The sequence below is a fragment of the Plectropomus leopardus genome, chromosome 8 (genome assembly GCF_008729295.1).
Source record: "Plectropomus leopardus isolate mb chromosome 8, YSFRI_Pleo_2.0, whole genome shotgun sequence".
In the NCBI taxonomy this organism is placed as follows: Eukaryota; Metazoa; Chordata; class Actinopteri; order Perciformes; family Serranidae; genus Plectropomus; species Plectropomus leopardus.
Genome location: NC_056470.1, coordinates 13,284,731 through 13,307,566, shown reverse-complemented (window position 1 = coordinate 13,307,566; position 22,836 = coordinate 13,284,731). Strand labels below are relative to the sequence as shown.

The following is a 22,836-nucleotide window of genomic DNA, read 5'->3' as shown; positions in this document are numbered from 1 at the left end:
GTTTCCCTTGGCATTAAGATGAGATGTTCTGGTATGTGCATTGCTGTTGTATTATATGATCTCATTTTCAAGTATAGACATCAAGAGAACATGTCGTACTATCTATGACTTAACATTTACGAGCAAGGGACTGTTTTAGCCTTAAAAGAGCTCTATGCACTATTCAAGATATAAGTATAGCAGCAAACAAGTATTTGCTATGTAAAGATATAGTGGAATAATGGCGTCCTGACCTGAGAATGAAGTCCCACTCCCCCTGTGTGTGTGTGTGTGCAGTAATCCTGCACACACATCTTACTGGCTAGCTAATCACCGATACTCCTCACTGCACTTAAAAGGCGTTACTGCTGATATCGAGATGGCAGAAGAGGAGCGCCCACCCTCCAATTCCCCTCCAGGTTAACATTGTAAGCTCTGTTAGCACTGTTGTTGTGCTGTTAGCACCACTTGAGGGGTATCTATCATCAGAAATCAGTAAATAATACTCATCGCAATGTTTTATTAGTTTATAATCACCTGAAAATAAGAACCAATGTGTATTTATTACCTGAGAATGAGCTGTTCATATCTACATACAGGTCCTCTTTCATCAAGTCCACCATGTTGTAACAACAGTAGCCCAGAAAGGACTGATCAAACACCGCAGTAGATAGGGCCATTTCCATTAATGGGTCACCCTTGTTCATGCTTGGCACATGGGGGAAGTTTCAGTTCTGCAACCTTACCGCTAGGTGCCACTCAATCCTACACATTAGACCTTTAATGTCATCTCAAGCAAAACAATAATTGCATAATCACTGACAAAACAACACAGTAAGTAGTAAAATTCGCAATTTAGACCCTTTTCCTTTTCTGGAAAAACCTTTTGCCCTGACTGAAATTTGTTTCAGTCAATTACTGCGCAGTTTTGACTCAATCGCTCAGTTTTTAAAGATGTGCTCAATGTGTGAACCAATCCATCAGGATCTCTGTGTGTACTAGGAGAGCGAGGATGCGGTGAAGGCACTGGCCAAGGAGAAGGACCTGCTGGAGAGAGAGAAGTGGGACCTGCGGCGGCAAACCAAGGAGGCCACAGAGCATACAGGCATGCTGCGCTCCCAGCTTGACCTCAAGGAGAACCGTATCAAGGAGCTGGAGGCTGAACTGGCCATGGTGAGACAAAAAAACAGACAGGGGGCTAACTAGACTGACAGAGAGGCAGGCAGGCAAGCGGAGAGACTCAATGCCAGTAATGTTTTTTTAAACATCGCTTGCTTTGCCATTGTAAACTTTTTCTTTATGTTTAGTGTGTAAATTACAGTCAGCAGGAGTTTTTAAGGCATGGACACATATGTATTGTATATGTTGAAATTACTGACAGGAACGGTGAAAAGTAGATATTACTAGTGTAAACAAATACAAATATGAATGCACAAGTGTTAATAGTGTTTCGTTGGTGTACAACACGTCTGTCTGTCACTATTTTGGGTGTACTGCACATAATCAAACGCAGAAAGCTTTTAAATGTACAGTACAGCCATCCGTCATGTCTTCAACCCCCCAGATGAGTAACTGTGTCAATCAGAGAATGGAGTTCCGGGTGTTTGAACGCGTTGCGGACAGGGACTACTCTCCTAGGGTCATGGCGGTAAGATGGGCCCTCAGCTTTGAAATTTGACCTTTCTTGATCCTCCCACTCCCTGGAAATCTCTCCTACTTGTGAATTGTCATTTTGGAAAGCCCCCCCCCCCCCCCCCCGCACGTTTTTGACTAACCCTCAGCCGCCCCTGACTGATCCCAGTGATCCTAACACCAGTGATCCCACGGATTCCTGCAGTGATTGATTTGAATGTTTTTAATGGAGCAAAAGAAATGCTTTGGGGTAAATATTCTTATTCAACTAATGATTACTCCAAAGGTTTGTGATTGTATTCTGTTTTGCATGTCAAAGACTGTGATTGATAATCGTTTGACCGCTGGTAGGTCGACATGATTGCAGAGCTGATTGTGCCGGCGTTGATTTGCAGCCTGCTGTCGCTTGGCATGATGATAAGACACGCACAATAACAAGATTTCGAGTGTTTGTAAAACACTGACATGTCAAGGCTAATCAGAAAACATACACAAATTTTGACAGACTCAAAATACACTTGCACAAACACACCTCCCAAGGCTCCAGCAGTTTATTGTGGTTGCTGTTAGAAGATGGAGAATTGCTTGGAAGTGCTTTGTGACAAGGCCCTACAGTGCAAACGTATTCATTAAACCTCTAGAAAAGCTTCGTTATTTCCATTTTCTCCATTTTTACACTCCGCCAACCTCTAACTTCCTCCCCCCGAAAGGGAAGCAAACAGCAAACACCTCCTCCAGATATTCTGTTTTGTTTTTTTTTTCTTCTCCACACTCTCTGGAGTGGCAACGAGAGATTTTACACAACAAAAGACGAACATGAATACAGCTGCATTTTTCATGAGACAACAACCACATGAGGAGCCCAGGGGAGAGCTCATTTGTCCGCATGCACTCAGAGGTTTTTGGATCCTGGATGCAGAATTCAAACCGCACATGTGGGCACACATATGACACATACATAAAAATGATAACAATAAAACACCAACTGAAAAATGACTCAGAAATAACTTCCCTCCAGGATTGCTGCCTGATGTGATTCTGCTTTGACTGATTGCATCCGTCTGTTTACCCTCTTAAGGCCAAACAGTCACTAGCCACCCTGACCAAGGACGTGCCCAAGCGCCACTCTCTGGCCATGCCCACGGAGACGGTTGTCAACGGCAACAACCAGGAGTGGGTAATGCAGGCTGACCTTCCACTGACAGCAGCGATCAGACAGAGTCAGCAGACTCTCTACGTCCACACAGGGCATCCCACTGACAGACAAGGTAGGCTGACGTGAGCACACGTGCCGTACCTGCATGTGAACCTGCTTCACACACATTCACTCCCGCCATCTGCTCAGTACGACCACATTCTTGGCCACTGATGATGCTCCGGTCGTTACATTTCATGCGCTTTATGTAGCAGTTACAGTGAACATATTTTTGGCTTTACAGCTTCCATTCGTCTTTGCCGCACACAAATATTTTCTCTACATTTGAGAATGGTTGCAGCTGACGATCAGTTGGTTGTTAAGTGCTGCTGCTGTCTGTTCAAGTGTAATTTCACACCCAAGTTCTAAGGGAAACTGTTTTTGTTTGTATTTTGTTGTATATATTTTGCCGGGGGGGATTTCAGCTCTTTCTTTTTGGCCCTTATTTCTACTTTCTACTTTCAGGCTTCTCTCAACATTTGTAGCTTCACCATTTAACTGAATTGTGTGCAGACATACCAACAAATGATGTGGAAACAACATTCTCTGTCACTACTTATAAGTGATCTGTGGTTTATGCTACAGGCTGACATTTGCAGCTGAAGTGCAAACTGTAAGCCGAAATAGTCATTGACTCCCATTTGAAATCACAAAACAGAGTGAACAGGCAGCTATAACTTGCAAAGCTCATTCACTTTGACTTTTGTTGCTCCTCTTGGCTGAAAAATAGAACTGTGTCCTTTCTTCAGTGGAGCAAGCCAGTTTTGGACAAAATATTTGTTTTTATGAAATAGCTATAATCCTGAGGTAACATTATTGTTAAAGAAACACTTGGCAACTGCATTTAACAATGGCAAAACTATATCAAATCATTTGTTTACAAATTCATACAACTTGTGCAATATAATCCAAGTGTAATTTATTCAGTTGTGTGCTCAGTACTTCTCAAACTAAGTGCCCTTTCTGACAGGGAACTGAACTGAGAGTGAAACTTATCAATGCTCTCTTCAAAGACAGACTGCATTGACAAAAACTGCAATTTTACTCCGCTACGAGAGCTGCAGGTCAACAGCTGCCTCAAAGATCATTTCTGCTATTATGAAACTTTGGTGAGTTCGAACTAACCCTTTAAAACTTAAAAGCCACATAAATACACAAACAAGTTAACAAATCGAGGCAGTAGCAGACCTGCAGCTCCAGTGTTCAGCAATGTAAAATTACTGTCTTTGTCAGTGGAGTCTGGCTTTGAAGAGAGCAGAGACAAGTTTCACTTTTAGTTCAGTTCCCTGTAAGACAGGACTGTCTGTTTGGGAAGTACTGAACATATCACTGGAAAAATGGGACTTGGATTGTACTGCACAAGCTCTGTGAGAGTTTGTAAATGGATGTACTGATGTAGTTTTGCTGTTGTTCCATGCAAATGACTTAAGTTCATTTATCCTTTTTCATGAATTCAGTGTAAGACGGGGGTCAGTTATTGATGCACAAATGGTCATCTGGGGTTGAAGAATTCTTTTAAATAATCTCCTCCTCTCAGAATCCGGGTTTGAAGTGTCATCAAAGTGTATGAGCCAACCACACAGAAGCCGTGAGCCTGAGATGACACAAAACAACATATACAAACTTAGGGGAAAAACTGGCACCTCTCAGCCTAAAAAGAAAGTTCTACACAAATTAACCTTGCTTCCACAAGAGAAGGAGTCTATCTCAGTCCTCCTCAAGCTGTTTTAAAGGGCAGCCTCGGGTTCAGACAGGTTACTGACTAATTATGGACATCTGGAGGGAGAAGTAGACAAAGTGTGACAACGTGTGAACAGTCACGAACCCCCAAATTGCTATGCAATTGGCTGTACTGTATGTATCAGTCTCACTGGTACACATACACACTCGCTCACACTCTGTGAAGCTGTTTTCACTGTTGCTTGGCAACTGCAGATGATTGCAAATAATTTCAGGCTTTTAGTCAGGGTCTTTTTAACTATATTTTCATTTAAGGATGTTGTGGCCTAGGAACCAGATTTTCACACCCCAAAAAGAAAACAAGTCTTCTCTGTCTTCCCTCTCATCCCGTTTAGTGGCTGCCGTGCGGGTGAGCCCGTGCCACTCGCGTCAGCCCTCCATCATCTCCGACGCCTCGGCGGTGGAGGGAGACCGGTCATCCACACCCAGCGACATCAACTCACCACGCCATCGGACTCACTCCCTCTGCAATGTAAGAGCTGCCCACCACCGCACCCTCCCACGTAATCAGCTCCACTGTAGTAACTGCCGACTGTCCTGCTCCCTGGCCGCTGTCGTTTCCTCCCGCCATCTTTCTGGCTGAAATCATGTTTGTCCCACGCAGTCTGTCGTGTACTCACTCTGCAGCTGTGACTTGAATTTATGTGAAAACCAGTTTGTGGTCGTTGAATACGTGCATGCCTGGCAGCATGTCAAGTGACACTTCCCTTTTGTGTTGTGATCTTTATCTCTCCTGGTCTTTATCGCGCACTCTGCACCACTTCACTGACTTCTCTCTGCTTCTATATCTCTCTGTCCTTCTGCTCATCTCTTCATCCTCTCCTTCCCCCTGCTCCCTCATTCTTTCTCTTCTCTCAGTCCCTAGAAGATCTGGAGGAGGCGAAGCGTAAGAAGAAGAAAGAGAAGATGGGGCTTGGCTCTCTGTCTCGTGTCTTTGCCCGGGGAAAGCAGCGCAAGTCCCTTGACCCTGGTTTGTTTGATGGTACTTCAACGCCTGATTATTACATAGAGGAAGATGCAGACTGGTAAAGCACGTGTGCGAGCGAACCACCTGGAGAGCCTTTGTGGCCGTTAACAGAGGACAGCGTTGTGTTGTGTGCGTGTGTGTGTGTGAGAGGATGGGTGTGTGTTTGATGTCAGCGTGTACAGATACAGTAATGCGTGTGCCTCGGCACTCTCACACACATGCATACTCATGTGTGTGAGAGTGCCTGCATGTCATCCACGGTCAGAGGCCATGTCAGGAGCCGGAGGCGCGTCTTGTTTCGCTGAAGTGTAAACCTTAACGAGCAAATTGCACCTGTATGTATGTACAGTCCTGTATATAGAGTGGACGGTGTGACACAGCGACCATGTGGATATGTTCTATTGTATCTGCCCTTCAAAACGGCTGTGTTATTGGATCTTTTAATTGTTCTTTACATTTTGACTTTTTGTTTTCACTCAACTGGAAACTTGAAGGACTGCTGTACTTGTAAATAACAGTTGATGTGCACTTTGTGCTTGTAAATGTCTCCTTGTCCTGAATGCCTTTTGTTATTTTTTTGACATGTACTCCCCTCCTCTCACTACCTTTTAACTTGAACTCCTCCCTAATTGTCCTGCCTGGTCCATATCCCCCTCCTTCCACACTGCCATGACGAGAACAGTTTCCTGTCGGCAACATGCAGACTCCTCAAATCCGCCTCTAATTCGGTTGTACAACACATCCCTCAACCGCCAAGAAAACTGTGCACTCCTTGATGTTCGCTCAAATGAGACTTCAAAGACACTGCTAAGCGAGGAATAAACTTTCTATGCAGAACAGTTTGTTCCACGGCAACATGAAGCCAAACAGGAAATGTAAGAAATGTGTTTTCTATCTGCTCAGATAGAAGGTACATGCTGAAGGTACATGTGTGACATGCATGCACATAGCCCCAGTCCCCAAATGCATGTTGAACAAAACCCTACTAAACAGTCTTTCTCTGGGTATGTTGTCGAGGAGGTGTTTCTTTAAAAAAAAAAGAAAAAAAGAAAAAGAGAGGTCAGTTGCTGATTTCATGATGTTTATTCATGATTTCCTCCATTTTCAAATTAACTTATTAGATTTGTTATTCAGAAGAAAAAAAAATGTTTAAGAGCTTAACATCCCAAACTAAACATAGAACGCTTTAATCTGCACCTGCAAGGCTCTTTATGCAAAATTACATTTGAAATATTAAAGGTCAGCAAAGTCAACAGTAACAAAGAAAACCCAGCGCTACACTTTGAATGATTAAATCTTTACTCCACTTATTCATGAGGCTTTGTACCTTTTTCTTTCTGTAGGATCGTACAGTAGCTTGTAGCTATCGTTTTAATAATACTTTAAAAGGTTGTTGGGAGTAGAATTATTCTGGGAAAAAGAAGGCTTAGAGAAATCATAGCATAAGTGAGAGCATAAAGATCAATTTTACTAACACTGCAGATATTAGACTGATGGTCAAGACTTTTCCAAGCATCAGGATTTAGGTCATTTTACCAGAAAATCAGAACTTCAGTTTAGAGGCTTGGAGCGTGGAACTGACATTAAATGAACTGTTATAACAATAACGAGTGCCAACCCAAGAGGTTAAAAATTAGGCTAATCAAACTGAAGCAAATGCATACCTTCTCCCATGACCCCCAAATTCAGATGCAGAGTTCAGGCCACTGTTGAAAAAAAGCAATTAACTTTGTGCCAAAGGTTAATAGCGTTTCTTCAAGCAAAAGAATGTCTATAGACATTGGATTATTTTCATCCTTTCACTGGACTGAGCCAGAGTCTGCACTGCCACCCCCAGGAAATCTTTTCTCTCCCTGTTATTAAACTAACACTGGGTATTTGTCAGTCTCATCTGAAACACTATAGAGTCACAGATTACATTGGAGCTGTATTTAACCACAGTGCTTGTCAAAAAGAGCGTCCGTGTAAGCAACGGGGGGATTACCGTTTAACCCTCAGCTCAGCCTGCGTTTCGGCTTGCAGATATTGGATTTAGAGGTGAATCACTGAGCTAATTCATAGATAAGTCATCATGTATTAAATTGTATGTATAAGACGAACAGCTCAATCAGTTTATTTCATTAACTATTTAATGAAATGTATGAAAATCTAGGCTATTTTTATTTTTTCATTTAACCATCCTCTGCTGATGGGAGGGAAAAAAAAACATATCAGATGAGAAGCATTGTATTATCTTTATGTTTTGAGCCACGGTCTCTTTGTTTTATTTTTTATTTTCCACAAATATTTTACTTTTTGTAAATGAGATAACATTACAGAAAATGAAATTAATATTATTATTAAAGAGTTTTTATTTAAAGTCAAAGATGTAGGCCTCAGTGGAGGACTTTTACTGTGAGGTCCTGAGATGTGTAGAAGTGGATAGTAGCGAACTTTTAAAGGCATGGCAACAAAAATTACGCTCAAAAGAACTAAATGAGAAGAATAAGACTATTTTAAAATAAAATAAATAACGCTGAATTTCCATGTGGCTGTCCTCTCTTTCCCTGTGTTGATGTTTGTGTGTTTTACGTGTTCATTTGTTGTGGTATGGCTCTAATCCTGATTCGTCCCTTTATGCTGGGGGGGCTGCCATTTTTAACATATGCGTTAGCCTCCCACAGCCCTGCAAGTCCATCTGTGAGAGGACTGCATCCCAAAAGCTTTCGAATGGCCTCCTTTCCTCTCTTTCCCAATTTTAACTCCTCATTCGCACTGACATTTCTTCCTCTCAGATATCAATAAAAATCAATAATCAGAAAACAGGAGAGAAAAGGAAGCCATGTCAGATTGTCGGAGCAGAGCTCATATGTGTCAATAATGTTCTGCTGTGATTTGACCCCTGACCTCTAACACTGATCCCCTCTTGCCTGACCTCCACCAGACTCTCAACTCAGTGAAGTGACCCAAGAAGTAATCAATCAGACTCAGTAAGAGCACAGAACAAAAGTTCCAATTGCTTTAAAAAATGAGCTGTGCTGGGTTGCAGACTGTGCTTGCAGATGCCTTCTAACTCTCAAACAGTATCACAAATTGACCTTGGATCTTAGCACTTCTTCAAGTTCAATCTAATTCTGATGCAAATCATCCGAAAACAATTGAGTGTGCAAATGATGTGCTTTCGGGGGCAAACACAAATGGGTTTTTTTTTCTTGTTGATTGATATTATTCCAACAGCCTCCTACTGAAGTCCCAAACTTTCTGTGACATACTTATATAAGTTCAACGCAGAAGTCGGACTTCACAAATGCTCACGTTTACCAGATATCCTGACAACAACGACCACTTGGATTTAGCAGGAGAAGTTTTATATTTTGGGAAGTACACCTAGAGTTAATGTTACTTTCATGCCTGCAAGCTAAATATGAAGCTACAGCCAGCAACTGTTTGCTTAGCTCATGATAGACTTACCTGATGTATTTCCCCCAGCAACTACTGGTCTTTTTATGGGAAGCGAAAGAATAACAAAACTTGTTGCTTGTGTGAGTTATTTCTTCCGGCTAGCAGCTATTTAACTTAGCTTAGCATAGACTGGAGAGAGATTGGCTGTAGCTTTTTCATTTGTCATCTATCTCTCATTTACTTTTGTGTAAAAGCCCCAATGAATGACAGCTCTTGTCTTAAAGGATACCAGCTGGCTAGCTAGCTCGCTTGATAACCTAGCACAGTTCAACGCACAAATGTAACACAGTCTTACCTGATGTGTTTTATGCAGCGATTCCGGATCTTTTTTATTAGCTGGGATGCAAAAGAATTTCGGGTGAAAGTTCAATCTGCCGGTGCGAAACGTACAAGTACCATAGCTTCAGCAAGCGAGAAAGCTTCAATATGGCACTGACCGAACTTATGTAGTCTTTCTAGTTTCATAATTATCTTGACTTGCAAAATTATCTTTAAGACTGACAAACATCTTACTGTATGTGTAATTCATGGCACATATTAAACAGGATCAAACTATTTGTTTGTCTCTTACCATTACCTGCCCTGAGGGGAAGGGACGTGGCCCCTTTAATATGGCAGCTATTGCTGATAACCTTGTGGAGGCATAGTGCCCATCCTCTGGTTAACACCTTTTGCTCTCCCAGCACTGTTGCCATGTTAGCTGTGTTACAGCTGTTAGCACTATTAATGCTGGCCGCAGCCATTTTGGCTCAGCCATCTCCATTTTTGCTCACCGGCAATCCTAGCTCAGACTTTGAATGTCGTATATTGCTTCTTTAACAAAAATTCAAGCTCTAGTCAGCAGTCAAGTAGCTTGCCTCAGACTGGAAACAGACTGGCGATTATCAAGGACATAATTCGGACATATTGATCTTTTCCTTTAAGGCATTTGACTCACTAAATAACCACTTGTAGAATGCATCAAGTACATCAGTGGCCATGGTTGTATTTATTTATCTTAAATTGTGAACTTATGTCCATCTAGACTTATCAATTCAAGTGTAAAACATGTTGTTATGGAAAACAAATTTCTAACAAATGTATCATGTACTCATGGTGCACAACACTATCTGCTCCTCCATTTGTCATCCCGAGTGTCAGAAACACAAACATCTATTACACCAGCTATTGAAGGGCATGATTAAGGACTGATTGCCTAAACAAAACAGTCCCCTGTGTCTTCTGTGAAGTGTACACACTGCTGTTCTCTTCACGCTAAAGGACTAACGATCCATCGGTGTTTACAAAGCACACCTAACATTCACGGCCCTAGATAAAGGATCAAAAAGACTTCACAGCAGTACGAGCACATCGCTGTAGGATGTTCTGCTGACCCACCACACTTTCAGTAAAGTTTTTAAAAATGACATGAGAGGGTCAGCCCCACAGGAGGACCCAACTCTCAGGTCACAGAGAGTCCAGTCTCCAACAGTCTTGCCTTCAACTGGATGTCACGCAGTCAATTTAGCACTAACGTGACTTGTCTTTGTAAGGACTCTTTCCGAAGTGAAAAACAGACCTTGTATCTGGACAGGAGTGCATTGCTGTCTGAGGAGCAGATTTATTCAGCTTAATATGAATTGCTCTCCCAGGGGCACTTCCAAGTGCACCTTCAGTTTATGTATGGCTCTCAGGAGAGCACATAAAAGCATCCAGCTCGAGATGAATGACCGAAATCGAGTTTAATAAAAATCTGTTTATTTGGACCCTGCAATCATTCAGTGGTGAATCTCTTTAAATAAACACGCAGTGGTGCAGTAAAGCCTGCCATAAAGTAATGCAGGGTTTGTATTTGCAGAAAATGAGGAGATATAAAGTGACAGAAGCACAGAGGAAACAAAGAACCTGTTGAGTTATTTTTTTATTCTATTTTAAGACTGAAGGCCCCAGGCAACTTTTCAGACTGAATGATTCACACAGAGTGTTATTCAGTTTTTTATTTTTCCGCTGAAAATAGCAGTTGAAACAAAGTGAATGTTTTGACGAGTAAAAATTATTGACCGTCTTTTATGACTTAACTCTCAGGTGGATGCTTCTGTTAAAGGCTCATTTGCTTCCCAAGAGTCCTTACAGTTTTAGCCTTGGTGGCTAACGCCGATGTACAGTCACTGGATGAGCCACGGGTATATTGTGAGGGCTGGTTTGTGCTGATGTTGTGGTTTTTATAAAGTGTTCGACGAGGCAGATGACTTTGAGGTGTGTCACTTTAGTTATCAAAGAGGTGAAATTAAGTGTTGCTGCACGGGCGACGTTGGGTATTCTCTTTACACACACACACACCTTAAAGAGAAGCTTTAGCCACAAAATGATCAGTTGTAAATTAGTTAGTGTTGCTGTGTTACCTTGAATTTTTGAAGAAAACTTTGTTGTTCCTGCATGCTTCCACAAAAAAACATGACCGCAGTTGATTGATTTATTGATTGTTTGGGAAAATCTCATTTATGTTTATCCAGTATGCTCATTTCTTCCGAAACATGCATTTTCACCTAAACAAAAAGCTTGGTATTGGAGTCTGGCTTTGAAGATAGTATTGAAGACTTCATACTATTGCAGGTAGTTACTTGTATGCAGTTTCCAAACTGACATGCAGCCTGGGCTTGACTGGAAATTGAAACTGCAGCTTTAGGAGCACTTGTTTGCACTTTTGTGTGTGTTTTTTTTTTTTTTGTGTTGCAAGCTCGGACCACTGAGTCAAACCCTCTGATTTTATTTTGTAGTTACAATGAAACAAAAATGCTTGTAACATGGAAATACAAAGATACTGGTGTAAAATTGGAGTAAAATACTTTTACTGGAAAACATAGAAATGTAGTACAGAGTAAAAGTATACATTTTATTTAGGAAGTGTAGTGGAGTAAAAGTGAAAATTGACAGGAATATAAAAATATAAAGTGGCCTACAGGTGCTTCAAAAAATACCTAAGTGCTATAAAACAAGTTTCACTTTTAGTTCATTTTCTGCCAGAAAGTGCCTTCTTTTTGGGAAATACTGAGCATACGACTGGATAAATGAGACTTGGGTTATACTGCACAAGTTGCATGAGCATTTGTAAATGGATGTTTTGATATAGTTTTGCTGTTGTTTAAGGTGAACACTAATCAACAAATAAATCAATATGTAAACCATGAAAGCATGTGAGAAAAATACATTTTTCTTTACCAATTTAGAGTAACATGGCATGATTAATTGATTTACAAATGGTCATTTTGTGGGCGAATTGTCCCTTAAGCGAATGAGTGCACTCCACATATGTATATGTTGTGAGCATTAGGAACAATGATAGTTTGTCCAATATTGAAAGCAACCAGGATGCTCTACCAACTGCTGAACCAAAAACTAGTACTAGGTCGCCACCTGCTGGTAAATATGGGGAAAATGTTCTTAGTGAAATGAATTAAACTGTTGTTAAACTGTGCCTGTTGGCCAGTGTATTTAAATATTGAGAAAAATGCAAATATTTGGCCCATTTTAGTTACACAACAGGTAAGCATTACAAAACATAGAGCATTCAAAGGGCTAATCACAATTCGAGGGCCCATTTTATCCCCATCGTAAATTATTCCATAGGGCCGATTTCATAATGCATCGAAATTTACAATAATTTTCCAAATTGCAGGCTTGTTGTTTACATGGAGCGGTTGCTGCGGGCTAATTTAGACAGATGATTCATGTTAATTCAACAGCTCCAACAGCTGTCTGTTTAATGGACTTCTTAAGTGACGAGCTTGTTGATAAAAGCTGCAACTTTGTTTACAGCATCACTGGCAAACGCTTGGCTTGTTGTCACGCAGCCAAAAGCTTAGGATGTCGTTTAAAGCATGTTTGTTTTGAGGAAATTACTCACCAGCTTGTTCCCTTCCCCCACTGACTGATTTCATGTTAAACTGATTTTAATTTGTTGCAGTGTGGTGGGATTGACTTTTTGTTTTTCTCATTACTCACTATACTCACTACCACCTCTGCCTTCACTCACACCCTCAACTGCATCACCCACGTCTCCCCCCCTTCCCTCACCCACCCACCCAGACTCGGACAGCCTCTCCAGCCCCACCCGCCACAGCCTCAGCCTGTCCGACGGGTCAGAGGACCAGCTGGACCGCCTTCAGCAGGTGGAGCTGGCTAGGACGACACCCATGTCCCAGTGGAGGGCAGGCACTGTGCAGGCCTGGCTAGAGGTGGTCATGGCGATGCCCATGTACATCCGCACCTGCTCAGAAAATGTCAAAAGCGGAAAGGTAGGATTACATTTTCCACATCATGCATTTTGCATTTTACATACATCACTTTGCACAAATGTGTAGATTACCAAATCGGTTATGGTTCAGTCCACCTGGCATTTGATTATCAGATACTTTGTGGCTTTAATTATAGTGACTGTATCACATTTTTGCAGGTTTTACTTGGACTAACAGATGAAGACCTGGAGCTGGGTTTAGGTGTCAGCAGTTTAATGCATCGCCGGAAACTGCGCCTGGCCATTGAGGATTACAGAGATGCTGAGAATGGTAGAGGGTGAGGAAGGGAAACACAGAACTGATGCATAAACTTGTGCATATTGTGATAGTGTCAGAGGGCCATCTGTTGGTGATTCAGAGTAACAACATACAAAATGTGTTGGATCATTTTAAAACTCTCAGAAGTCACAATATTGATTTAAAAAGAGGGATAAATGTTTAGACATAAAATAATAATGCAGCAGTTTCTGTTTTTACAAAAGTTTCCTTCTTTTAGATTCAGATTAATGATATTCAGCTCCAGACTATAAACTCTTCCATATATAAATGTGTTTGCTAGCCCAGCAATAAGATGGTGATCTGTCCAGTCCCTGCCTTTAAGAACTGCAGTATAAACTTAAAGGGTCCTTGTGCCCAAATCGCACAGAAAAGGCATATTTTGTCACTTACCCCTTGTGTGTAGCACATCCGGCCTCTTTAGTTTGAGCTGTTAGTTCTGAAACCTCAAAGAATTAAAATTACATGAAAAAAATTAAACAACAATGTGCCTTTTTTTAAAGTCAGTGTCCCTGTTACTTGGGAATGACTTAATTGTGATCGTAATTTCCATAAACTAAGGATGAAATGTTCAAATACTTTTTTTAGTCTTACGAAAACTCATAGAAATTGAAAACACAAAACCAAGCCTATTATAATTTATCCTGAAAATAACGTTAATGTCTGAGCCAAATTTAATAGAAATCTGCAAATGTCGAGGTACTTTAATCAGAACCAAATGCATGTTTTTTAACCTTACTCTTTTAAACATGCCATACTTGTCCTAATATGAGACTGTTTGTACAGAAGTGTTTTAAATAGTTTTTAGCGAAAAATGCATGTTTTACAAATACTGAGCGTACTGCTGGATTAATGGGAGTTTGTGAACAGATGTTTTGATATAGTTTTGCTGCTGTTGACATGAACCCCTATGACTTCAAGTCATCAAGGATTTTTGGATTCTTCGTTTTGTTTTGTTTTGTTTTGTTTTCTTTACAAAGTCAAAGTAACATGGGTTGAGTAATTGATATACAAGCAATTATCTTGGAGTTGAAGTATTCCTTTAACAAACTTTAGCGCTGTTTGTCTGCAGGCTCTCCAAGGCTGCAGATATGGACCACCATTGGGTGGCCAAGGCCTGGTTAAGTGATGTGGGCTTGCCTCAGTACTCACAGGCCTTCCACAACCACTTGATAGACGGCCGCCTGCTAAACTCCCTGACACGTCGTGACCTTGAGCGTCACCTCAACATCACCAAGAAGTTCCACCAGGTCAGCTTGCTGTTGGGTATCGAACTGCTGCACTTACTCAATTTCGACAAGGAGGTAAGTCACATTCTGCACCATCTTCACAGGCAGAGGATGACAGTGAATATACCTGGGGATGCTGTAGCGGCAGGTGAAAACAGAACCTATCAGCTGAGTAAAAGGGGTTTGTTAAAATGGTTTCCAGGCACTGCAGGCTCGCCGGGTGCTGTGTGAGCACCAGAATGTGGATCCGTTAGTATGGACCTCTCATCGGGTTATCAAATGGATCAAAGATATTGACCTGAAGGTAAGGACAGAGAGTGTACATTTAAGACAGTTAAAACAATCAGGTCTATGTAAACAGAATATTATCCTTTTTAAACTCACATCTTGAAACTAAAAATAGAGCCAGAGTCAGTGCAACAAAGCAAATGTTTGGATTAAATATTAATAATCAAGAGATACTAATGTATTGACCATTACAAGAGCACTATCACGTGGTATTGTGAGTAATCAGGGCTCTTGTGTTTACCCAGTGCTCCCTATCTCCGCAGATGATAGCAGGCCATTGTACTTGTATTTCTAAGCTGCTACTGGTTGATTATAAGGTCTTTTAGATTACCGCCTCTATGGTGATGCTGCAATATTATTATCCCCAGTCAATATTGTCTCCTGTGTGGCAGAGGACACGTTTCCATTATGAGGCATGACCACATTCAGGGTGTGTAGAGATAAGGCCGTCTGGACTGACATCCTGTTAATATCCTCAGGGAGTGTGATTTTATACTGACATGAGTGAATCATTATGTTCTTTGTCCAGGAGCCAAGTTGACATTGTTTCTGTGAGATATGTGAGGTTGATATCAATGCCCTTAGCCAGTGATGGGCACAGCATTACATCATCATACACTACATGAGAGAATTTTAGATTCAAGCTTCTGAATGAAAATGAATCAATTTTTGGCCCTCTTTCTTTCCACCTGTCCAGGAGTTTGCTGAAAATCTTCAAAGCAGTGGAGTTCATGGCGCTGTCATGGTGCTTGACCCCACTTTTAACAGTGATGCCATGGCAACAGCGCTTGGCATCCCTAGCAACAAGCACATGGTTCGCCGTCACCTTGTTGAAGAGATGAAAATCCTGATTGGCCAGGCCAGGTGAGAGGAGACATTTCCATAGAGACACCAAGACAGATCCCGCTATAGTTATACTCACAGCCTCTGTTTATGTTTTAGTAGATCATATAAGAGATGACTTAAAGGGACAGTTCACCTTAAAAATTTTGTACATAATTTCTTCCTCTTGCCTGTAGTGCTATTTATCCATTTGGATGGTTTTGGTGTGAGTTGCAGAGTTTTGGAGATATTGGCCGTAGAAATGTCTTCTCTCCAAATAAAAATGATGGCACCGCTTGTGGTGCTCAAAGCACAAATAAATAAATAAATAAATAAACTCTGTTTCTTTTTCAGAAATCATGACCTAATTACTCAAGATAATCCACAGACCTTGTTGCAAACAATTTCATCCAGGAACTATTTTCTTATACCTCTATACCGAACTACACCCCCTCAACCGCATAACTGCCACTAATGTTTACATTTTGAGCTATCATGAGCATTAGCCTCCTGTTCATGAGTAGATGTACTCTTCATTCTAGACAGTGATATGGGTGGAGGATGTGGTTCGTTGGAAATAACAGTTCCTCCATGAAGCTGCTTACACAAATTCTGTGGATTACCATGAGTTACCAGGTCATGGTTTCTGGAAAGAGACATTACTGTTGAGTTTTTAAAATGAATTCTTTTGGAGCTTTGAGCACCACAAGCCAAGTGCCATCTAGTTCCATTATATTGGAGGAAGGCAGGCATCTCTAGGGCTGATATCTCTATCACTCTGCAGCTCAAACCACACCAATCTAAACTGCTAAATAGCACTACAGGTAAAAACAAAATTTGTATTTTTGATTTTGGGGTAAGCTGCCCCTTTAATCCTAAAGGGCAATCTTTGATAATACATGTTTCTTTGTAACTGTGGTAAAAAGGTGTATTCTAGTGTCTTTTAAATGCCATTTGCGGCTATCCCTGTCACTCTGCTCCTTCCCATGTTCCCTGCAGGACCGATGCCAAACAGGACTACGAGCATCTCGGCCTGGGAACACCACCAACCCTTCTTCGCCAAAACTCCCTGGGCAGGCCGCCTAGCTCCACCAGCCGACACACTGATGACGAAGGCTCGCTGAGGAGGAGGGCTGTCAAGGTAGGAAAAAAAGACTCATCCTAAAACTTCATGAGTTGTTTCCCTCAATATCAGCCAATGCTTTGATATAAGAATCAAAATCGGGCTCAGCTACTTACTCATAGTGCAAAAGAGATGGAGCTTAGTGCTAACACATCATAAGACAATGTTACATTATACGGATTTGACTCAGCAGGTGTACAACATTAATGAGATCAGTGCAGACAGGACAATCTGTTTGGCAACAGACTGAATACAAAATACAAGACACAAACTACGCCTGTGCCGATGGCAAGAAAATGTGTTTTAATTACACCACACAGAGAATATTTCCCCAGTAACATATCCTGCCATCAGTGGCACCATGTTAACAAGGCCTGGCTTGAGTGTACTTGCAGTTAAAAGTATGTTTCTGTCTCAGCCTCCAACAGGGTTCAGCCCAAAGGCCCGCAATGGGCGAGACTTGAGTTGCCATAGCAGCTGTGGCTCGCTGCCTCGTGAGGTCCGAGATCAGACTCCACCCAGAGCCGAAGGAAGCCCGATCCACGGTTACACCAGCATCGAGGTTACCAATGTGTGAGGTCATTATAGTGTGATGAAACACCAGCCATCAGCTTCATCACAGCTAAATCTACATTATGGACATTTGTCATGTGAACCTGAACATGGGACAGTTATTTTTTCTAAAGATGAGAATTTACAGATTGCACTTTTTAAATGGAACAGGGTGCTTTTTTACAAGTTTCCTGGTTTATGAAAAAGAAAAAAACATACTTATAGGCAGTTGGTATTTTGATGTTGTCGGGGGCAGTCATTTCGCCAACAGAGAAGAAGGACTCAATCTAAATTATTATTTTTCTATTTTTTTTGTGTGTGTGTGTGTACATGGTTCTTTGTGAATCGGGATGTGATTGGCAATTTGTTGACTGGTTGCTGTTGACTGTTTCTCTGAAGGGATATGAGATTTTGAAAAAAGACTGTTTGTATTATACAGGACACTTAAAGACAAAATGAAAAAAAAAGTTTCATAATATCAGTGTAAATTTTTCTTGTTTCATTCAGTACCGCTGTTTGTGATGCCTTGTCATTGTAGCCGAGGACAGCGGACTGAAAAAAAAAATCAACAGAATTTTAAATTCTACAGTTTTATGTTTGACAGTCATTTTTCATCTTGCACATTTACACAGTTGTGTCTAAAAATGTAGCACCCTCTTCTGATGTTTTATACTGTGCAGTAAACATGGGAAAAATATTTGAATAATGCCAACAAAAGATGACTGCAGAGCTGTATGTCCATAAAGCCTAAAGGCTGAACGCTGTGAGGATACATCCATGTGAAAATGAAAGAGTTCCTTTTAATGAAATAAAGATGACATCTCAAATTTGATAGCACTGTTGCACCCATCCTCAGCAGAAATTTTGATTAAAAAAAAAATCACAGTGACAAATAATAAGATTGCGTCATGCAATGAGAAAGGGAACATGGCTGTCAGCTACCTGTCCAGTAATAAACAATGTTTGCAACTAGCTAGTAAAGAAAGTCACACATCAAGCAGCTTAAGAGACCGGCATTTTTCACAGTTGATGGAGGCCAAACCAGAACTGGAAGGAGAGTAAATATTTGACTTTCATTTATTAGACGGCCAGAAACACAAAACCAAATAAAAGTGTTGTACTGCCTATGCTGGATATCTAAACAGGCTGCTGTGTGCAGCAACACGTTAGCCTCAGAAACTTTAAATAACTTTAAATATTTAAGGTTTTTATGTCTGCCTGCCTGTTTTGGACTGTTTCTGTCCCCTAGTGGCCAGAAAAAAAACAACAGTGCAAAGCCCACACCAGTATTAATTTATATAACAAAGGCCTTGTGCCTTTATTATAGTGCACCGGGAGAGAGACAGAAAAGTGGAAAGAGACAGGGAGAATAACACAGCAGAGGGCTGCAGGTTGGGATTGAAGCTGTGCCACTGCGAAGGCCTCAGCCTATCTGGGGTTCACACTCTACCAGGTGAACTAACAGCTAATATGTTTGAAAGACATGACAGCCTGCTCACCTTGCAGATGTGCTCAGCTTGTTGATCTTGACATCACATGATCATATAGAGACTTGATATAGGACAACATCAATATACATATTACCCAGCAATCATCATTGCACATCTATATATGACAAAGACACCAAAGAAAAATAAAAAAGTATTAAATCTTTTTTTAAGTAGTTTTTGCAGAATAAGCCTAGAAGTTTGTTATATATTGATACTGAGTTTCTGAGGCTTTGCCTTTTCAAAGGCATATCTTGCAAGTAGCACAATTTCTTTTATTATTATTATTATTATTTTAAACATGACTTCTTCTTTAAACTCAAAGAGGTTTTTGTGGTAGCTCTCTGAATCACCAGCCATGACTCAAACTACATCAAACATATTGTGTAGGGCCCACCCTCCTTAGAGGGCCCTTCACCCCAGTGGTCCCAGTTTGTATTTACACTCCTGGTGGGACAGTTGAAACTTAGAATTAAAGAGTAAATGTTCAAGAAGTCATTTGCATGAGGAAATGTGTGTGGTTCACTGCCTTCAATGCAATGCAAATAACAAGTCCATTCTAAATTACCTTTGTGTTAACTGATTCTGTATACTTGACTGATTTCTCAAAAGTATTTTGGTGAGTCACACCAGTAATCTCTTCTCTACTTGCTGTAGGGCATGTTAACTCAGGTGTTTGTTTAGACCTCTACGCAATACGATATGTTGCAACTTCCTTGTCTTACACACAATGACTCGACTTGACTGTGGCAAGCTAAGGATGACAAAGCACCAGGTGATACAGCTACGCTTTACCTACGCTCGACGGGGTTGGGAAGAATATAGCAAATAATTATATGATGCCCCTTTGTACTCTGGGATACCAGAGGTATGACGAGGGAGGGCGCGTCAGGGGAAGTTCCTGAAAAATAAACTGGGCAACTTATTAGAGAAGCTGTCAGTGGAGAAATGTCATTACATGCTCATGCAGCAGCCATAAAACTGAGATCAATAATTACACGTCAGTGGATGTGAAGGAGCTTGCCCGTTAGATTCCAACATTGGCAGTGGTTATTTTATTTGAGTTATGTATGGTTTTAGTTATAGGGAATGGTACACTGCATATATTGATTGAATAACACAATGCCACATATATTTATAGCTAAGTTAATTTGCTCCACTTAGGGCCATGAGGCCTTGTAAATCAAGCTTATCTACGGTATATCTCACTGTTTCATTTTTCCTTTGTAGCTGCCGACATAGCACTTAATTTGATTACAGGCTGACAGTGATAGGATTTCCAGATGTAATCAAGGCTTGTTCGCTGTGGTCTGTGTTTCCATCTGTGTGTGTGTGGTGGTGGGGTGGGGGGCTAATACAGAGGAACCAGACAAAAGCTTAGAAGGAAGAAAACCTCCCCAGAGCCCCACACAACGGCGTTGCCTCACTCAAGAGGAACAATACCGTGAGTGACCAGGGCTGCTGGTTTTGTCATTATTGTGAAATTAGTCCAGTTCTAGCTGGCTAAGACAGAGGTGGGACAAGGGAGCGGAGCCCATTTTTACTGTCTTGGTTGACTCTTTTACAACATAGAAGCACAAACACAGAGACTTGCGCATTGTGTTGTCGTTATGCATGATTAAGGGCCATGTGAACGATGAGTGTGTGGATCAGTTCTCGTGGATTGGTTCTGTCCAAAGGGCTCGAAAGGAGTCACAGCAATTAGGTGGTAAATTTACAAAGAGGAAGTTAAGATCTGGTTGTGTGAGCCTGGTATGAAAGTGAGTAATTTTGTCAGTAGTTATACTGCATGAGGAAGTTTTTATTACTTACTGAGTCAACAGTTTTATTTGCCATTTGCCATTTGACAGTTTTTTGGGGGGAGATCCAACTCAGCAGAAATGTATGCAAAGTCAAGAAGAGAGAAAATTGCTGTTTTATTAGAATTTCCAAGTGACCTCCATCGCTCATTCTCAAGGTCTTTTTGAAACCTTTTGGTGACCCCTGCTGAACCTCAGACCAATGTTTGAGAAATGTACAGCAGCTGACTTTGACTTTGACATTTTTATGTATTTATCTAATTTTATTGTGTGTTCTAATAGGGATAAATATTTAGTATAAACTAATGCCACACACCACAGTGTTTATAGCTTAAGGTAATTTGCAATGTACATCCCTAGATGGGCCTTTAAAAGCAAGACAGCTTTGTTATTAGAGCACATTTCGTTACAAAGAAACCCAATATGCCATACATTTTTATATTTTTTTTTTAAAGACAATTATTATTACCTACCCAAAATACCTAAACACACACTCACACTACTGTTTTGAATACATAAAACAAATACACAAAGACAGTACAAAACACAAATTTGTAAAAAGACACAACTCAGAAATAAAAAAACGCAGACAGACAGAACAATACAAGGCAGAAACTAAAACAGAAACAAAACACAGTTTAAAAAAATAGCACCAGATTATTCATGACTGCTTGAGTGATCACTCCCCAAAAACTTTTTTTCCAGTTTGTTTTTGTGAGGGTGTCAGTCAGAAAGAAGTCTGGCAATAAATAGAAGGACCAAACAGTCTGATTGTTGTTACACTATAAACACATTTAAAAAAAAAAAAATGTTTAAGCCAGTTTCACAACAAAAATAATCCACACTGGGATTTCCAGTCAGTCAGTTTGTTAGATTCATTTTAATTACCAAAAATTTCCTCTCCATAGAGGATTCTTTCCCAATCTTTGATGACCACATCATGTGTCACCATTAACATAGCACTGCAGCTTGTCTTCTGCCAAACACAGCTGACTGTCTTCCAACTGTAAACACCAATTCTAACAGACTAACAGACAGACAGTTGTTTTTCACAGCAACATGTTGGCTAAATAAAAATAAGATATAGGCTAATTAAAGAGGGCTGCATTCCATTAGGCTGCTTCAGTTTCAGAGTCTGAAACACTGTCATGACTCACTGTAACACTTTGATAGAACAGACATGATTAATGTAACACCTATGACAAGTCAAAATGCTGTGATTAACTTGTGCTGAGTTTAAAACCAGTTGTTGATTTTTATTTAAACCCAGATTAATAATCATTTATTTTTCATTTATCACAGAAAACTTTCTTCATCTGACTTGTATGCTCCCTGCAGACACATGGTATATTACTGCATGTTTGGCTGACTGTGCTCTCATTAAAGCCTCTCCAGGGTACACTAGTTCAGCATTTAATCGGAAATGTACTGAATGCTGTCTCTAATTTGCATACAAATTACACGTTTCTTCACAGAAAAGTCATGAGATGTTATCAATCTTTACTGTTGCAGGGGAACACAATTTCACAACTCTTTGCTGGAAACTATCCAGAATGTTTGGGGGCATTATTCAAAATCGTCATTAGATATTATAAATACTGAATGTTTCCCAGAGAGTTTCCCGGCAGTTTACACTGCAGCACACATAAAAGCAGGGCCGGCTCTTGGCATAGGCGATATAGGCAGTCGCATAAGGCGCCATCTGCTGGAGGGGCGCCGCCATGCCGCCAGTCCCCCTTGGCCTCTAGGGAAAATAATAATAAAATAATAATTTTCTATGGCCACTGGCGCCCTCACTTAGTGTTTTCTGTCTAGAAAAATATATATATATTCACACTGCAAATAAATAAACAGTGTCATGTTCCTAAATTATGTGTGAGCACGCGATGTGTCGTTATTGGGTGCGGAGGTGCAGGTTAGGGTTAGGGCGCCTAGGGCACCAAATTGGGTAGAGCCGGCCCTGCATAAAGGGACCAGTACACGAATCTTTACTGCGAATCATTTAGCCTGGTTTAATACTACCTTATGTCTC

At 40.8% G+C, this 22,836-nt stretch overlaps 1 protein-coding gene across 5 annotated transcripts in view; it reads left to right on the top strand.

Annotated features, from left to right (window-relative positions):
* The window catches only part of kazna (kazrin, periplakin interacting protein a), a 224,519-nt gene extending 206,193 nt beyond the window's left edge, over positions 1 to 18,326 (top strand). For 2 of the 5 annotated variants that reach the window (XM_042491186.1, XM_042491185.1), the window contains 12 exons: positions 982 to 1,152; positions 1,544 to 1,627; positions 2,690 to 2,879; positions 4,882 to 5,018; positions 5,405 to 5,528; positions 13,020 to 13,228; positions 13,387 to 13,505; positions 14,577 to 14,808; positions 14,936 to 15,037; positions 15,719 to 15,885; positions 16,843 to 16,984; positions 17,385 to 18,326. In XM_042491186.1, coding sequence (XP_042347120.1) covers positions 982 to 1,152; positions 1,544 to 1,627; positions 2,690 to 2,879; positions 4,882 to 5,018; positions 5,405 to 5,528; positions 13,020 to 13,228; positions 13,387 to 13,505; positions 14,577 to 14,808; positions 14,936 to 15,037; positions 15,719 to 15,885; positions 16,843 to 16,984; positions 17,385 to 17,543 — 1,836 coding nt within the window. In that variant the 3' untranslated portion in view covers positions 17,544 to 18,326. The remainder of the gene's footprint in view (positions 1 to 981; positions 1,153 to 1,543; positions 1,628 to 2,689; positions 2,880 to 4,881; positions 5,019 to 5,404; positions 5,529 to 13,019; positions 13,229 to 13,386; positions 13,506 to 14,576; positions 14,809 to 14,935; positions 15,038 to 15,718; positions 15,886 to 16,842; positions 16,985 to 17,384) is intronic. The other 3 variants (XM_042491182.1, XM_042491183.1, XM_042491184.1) reach the window with 3 other exon arrangements.
* The last annotated feature ends 4,510 nt before the right edge of the window (positions 18,327 to 22,836 follow it).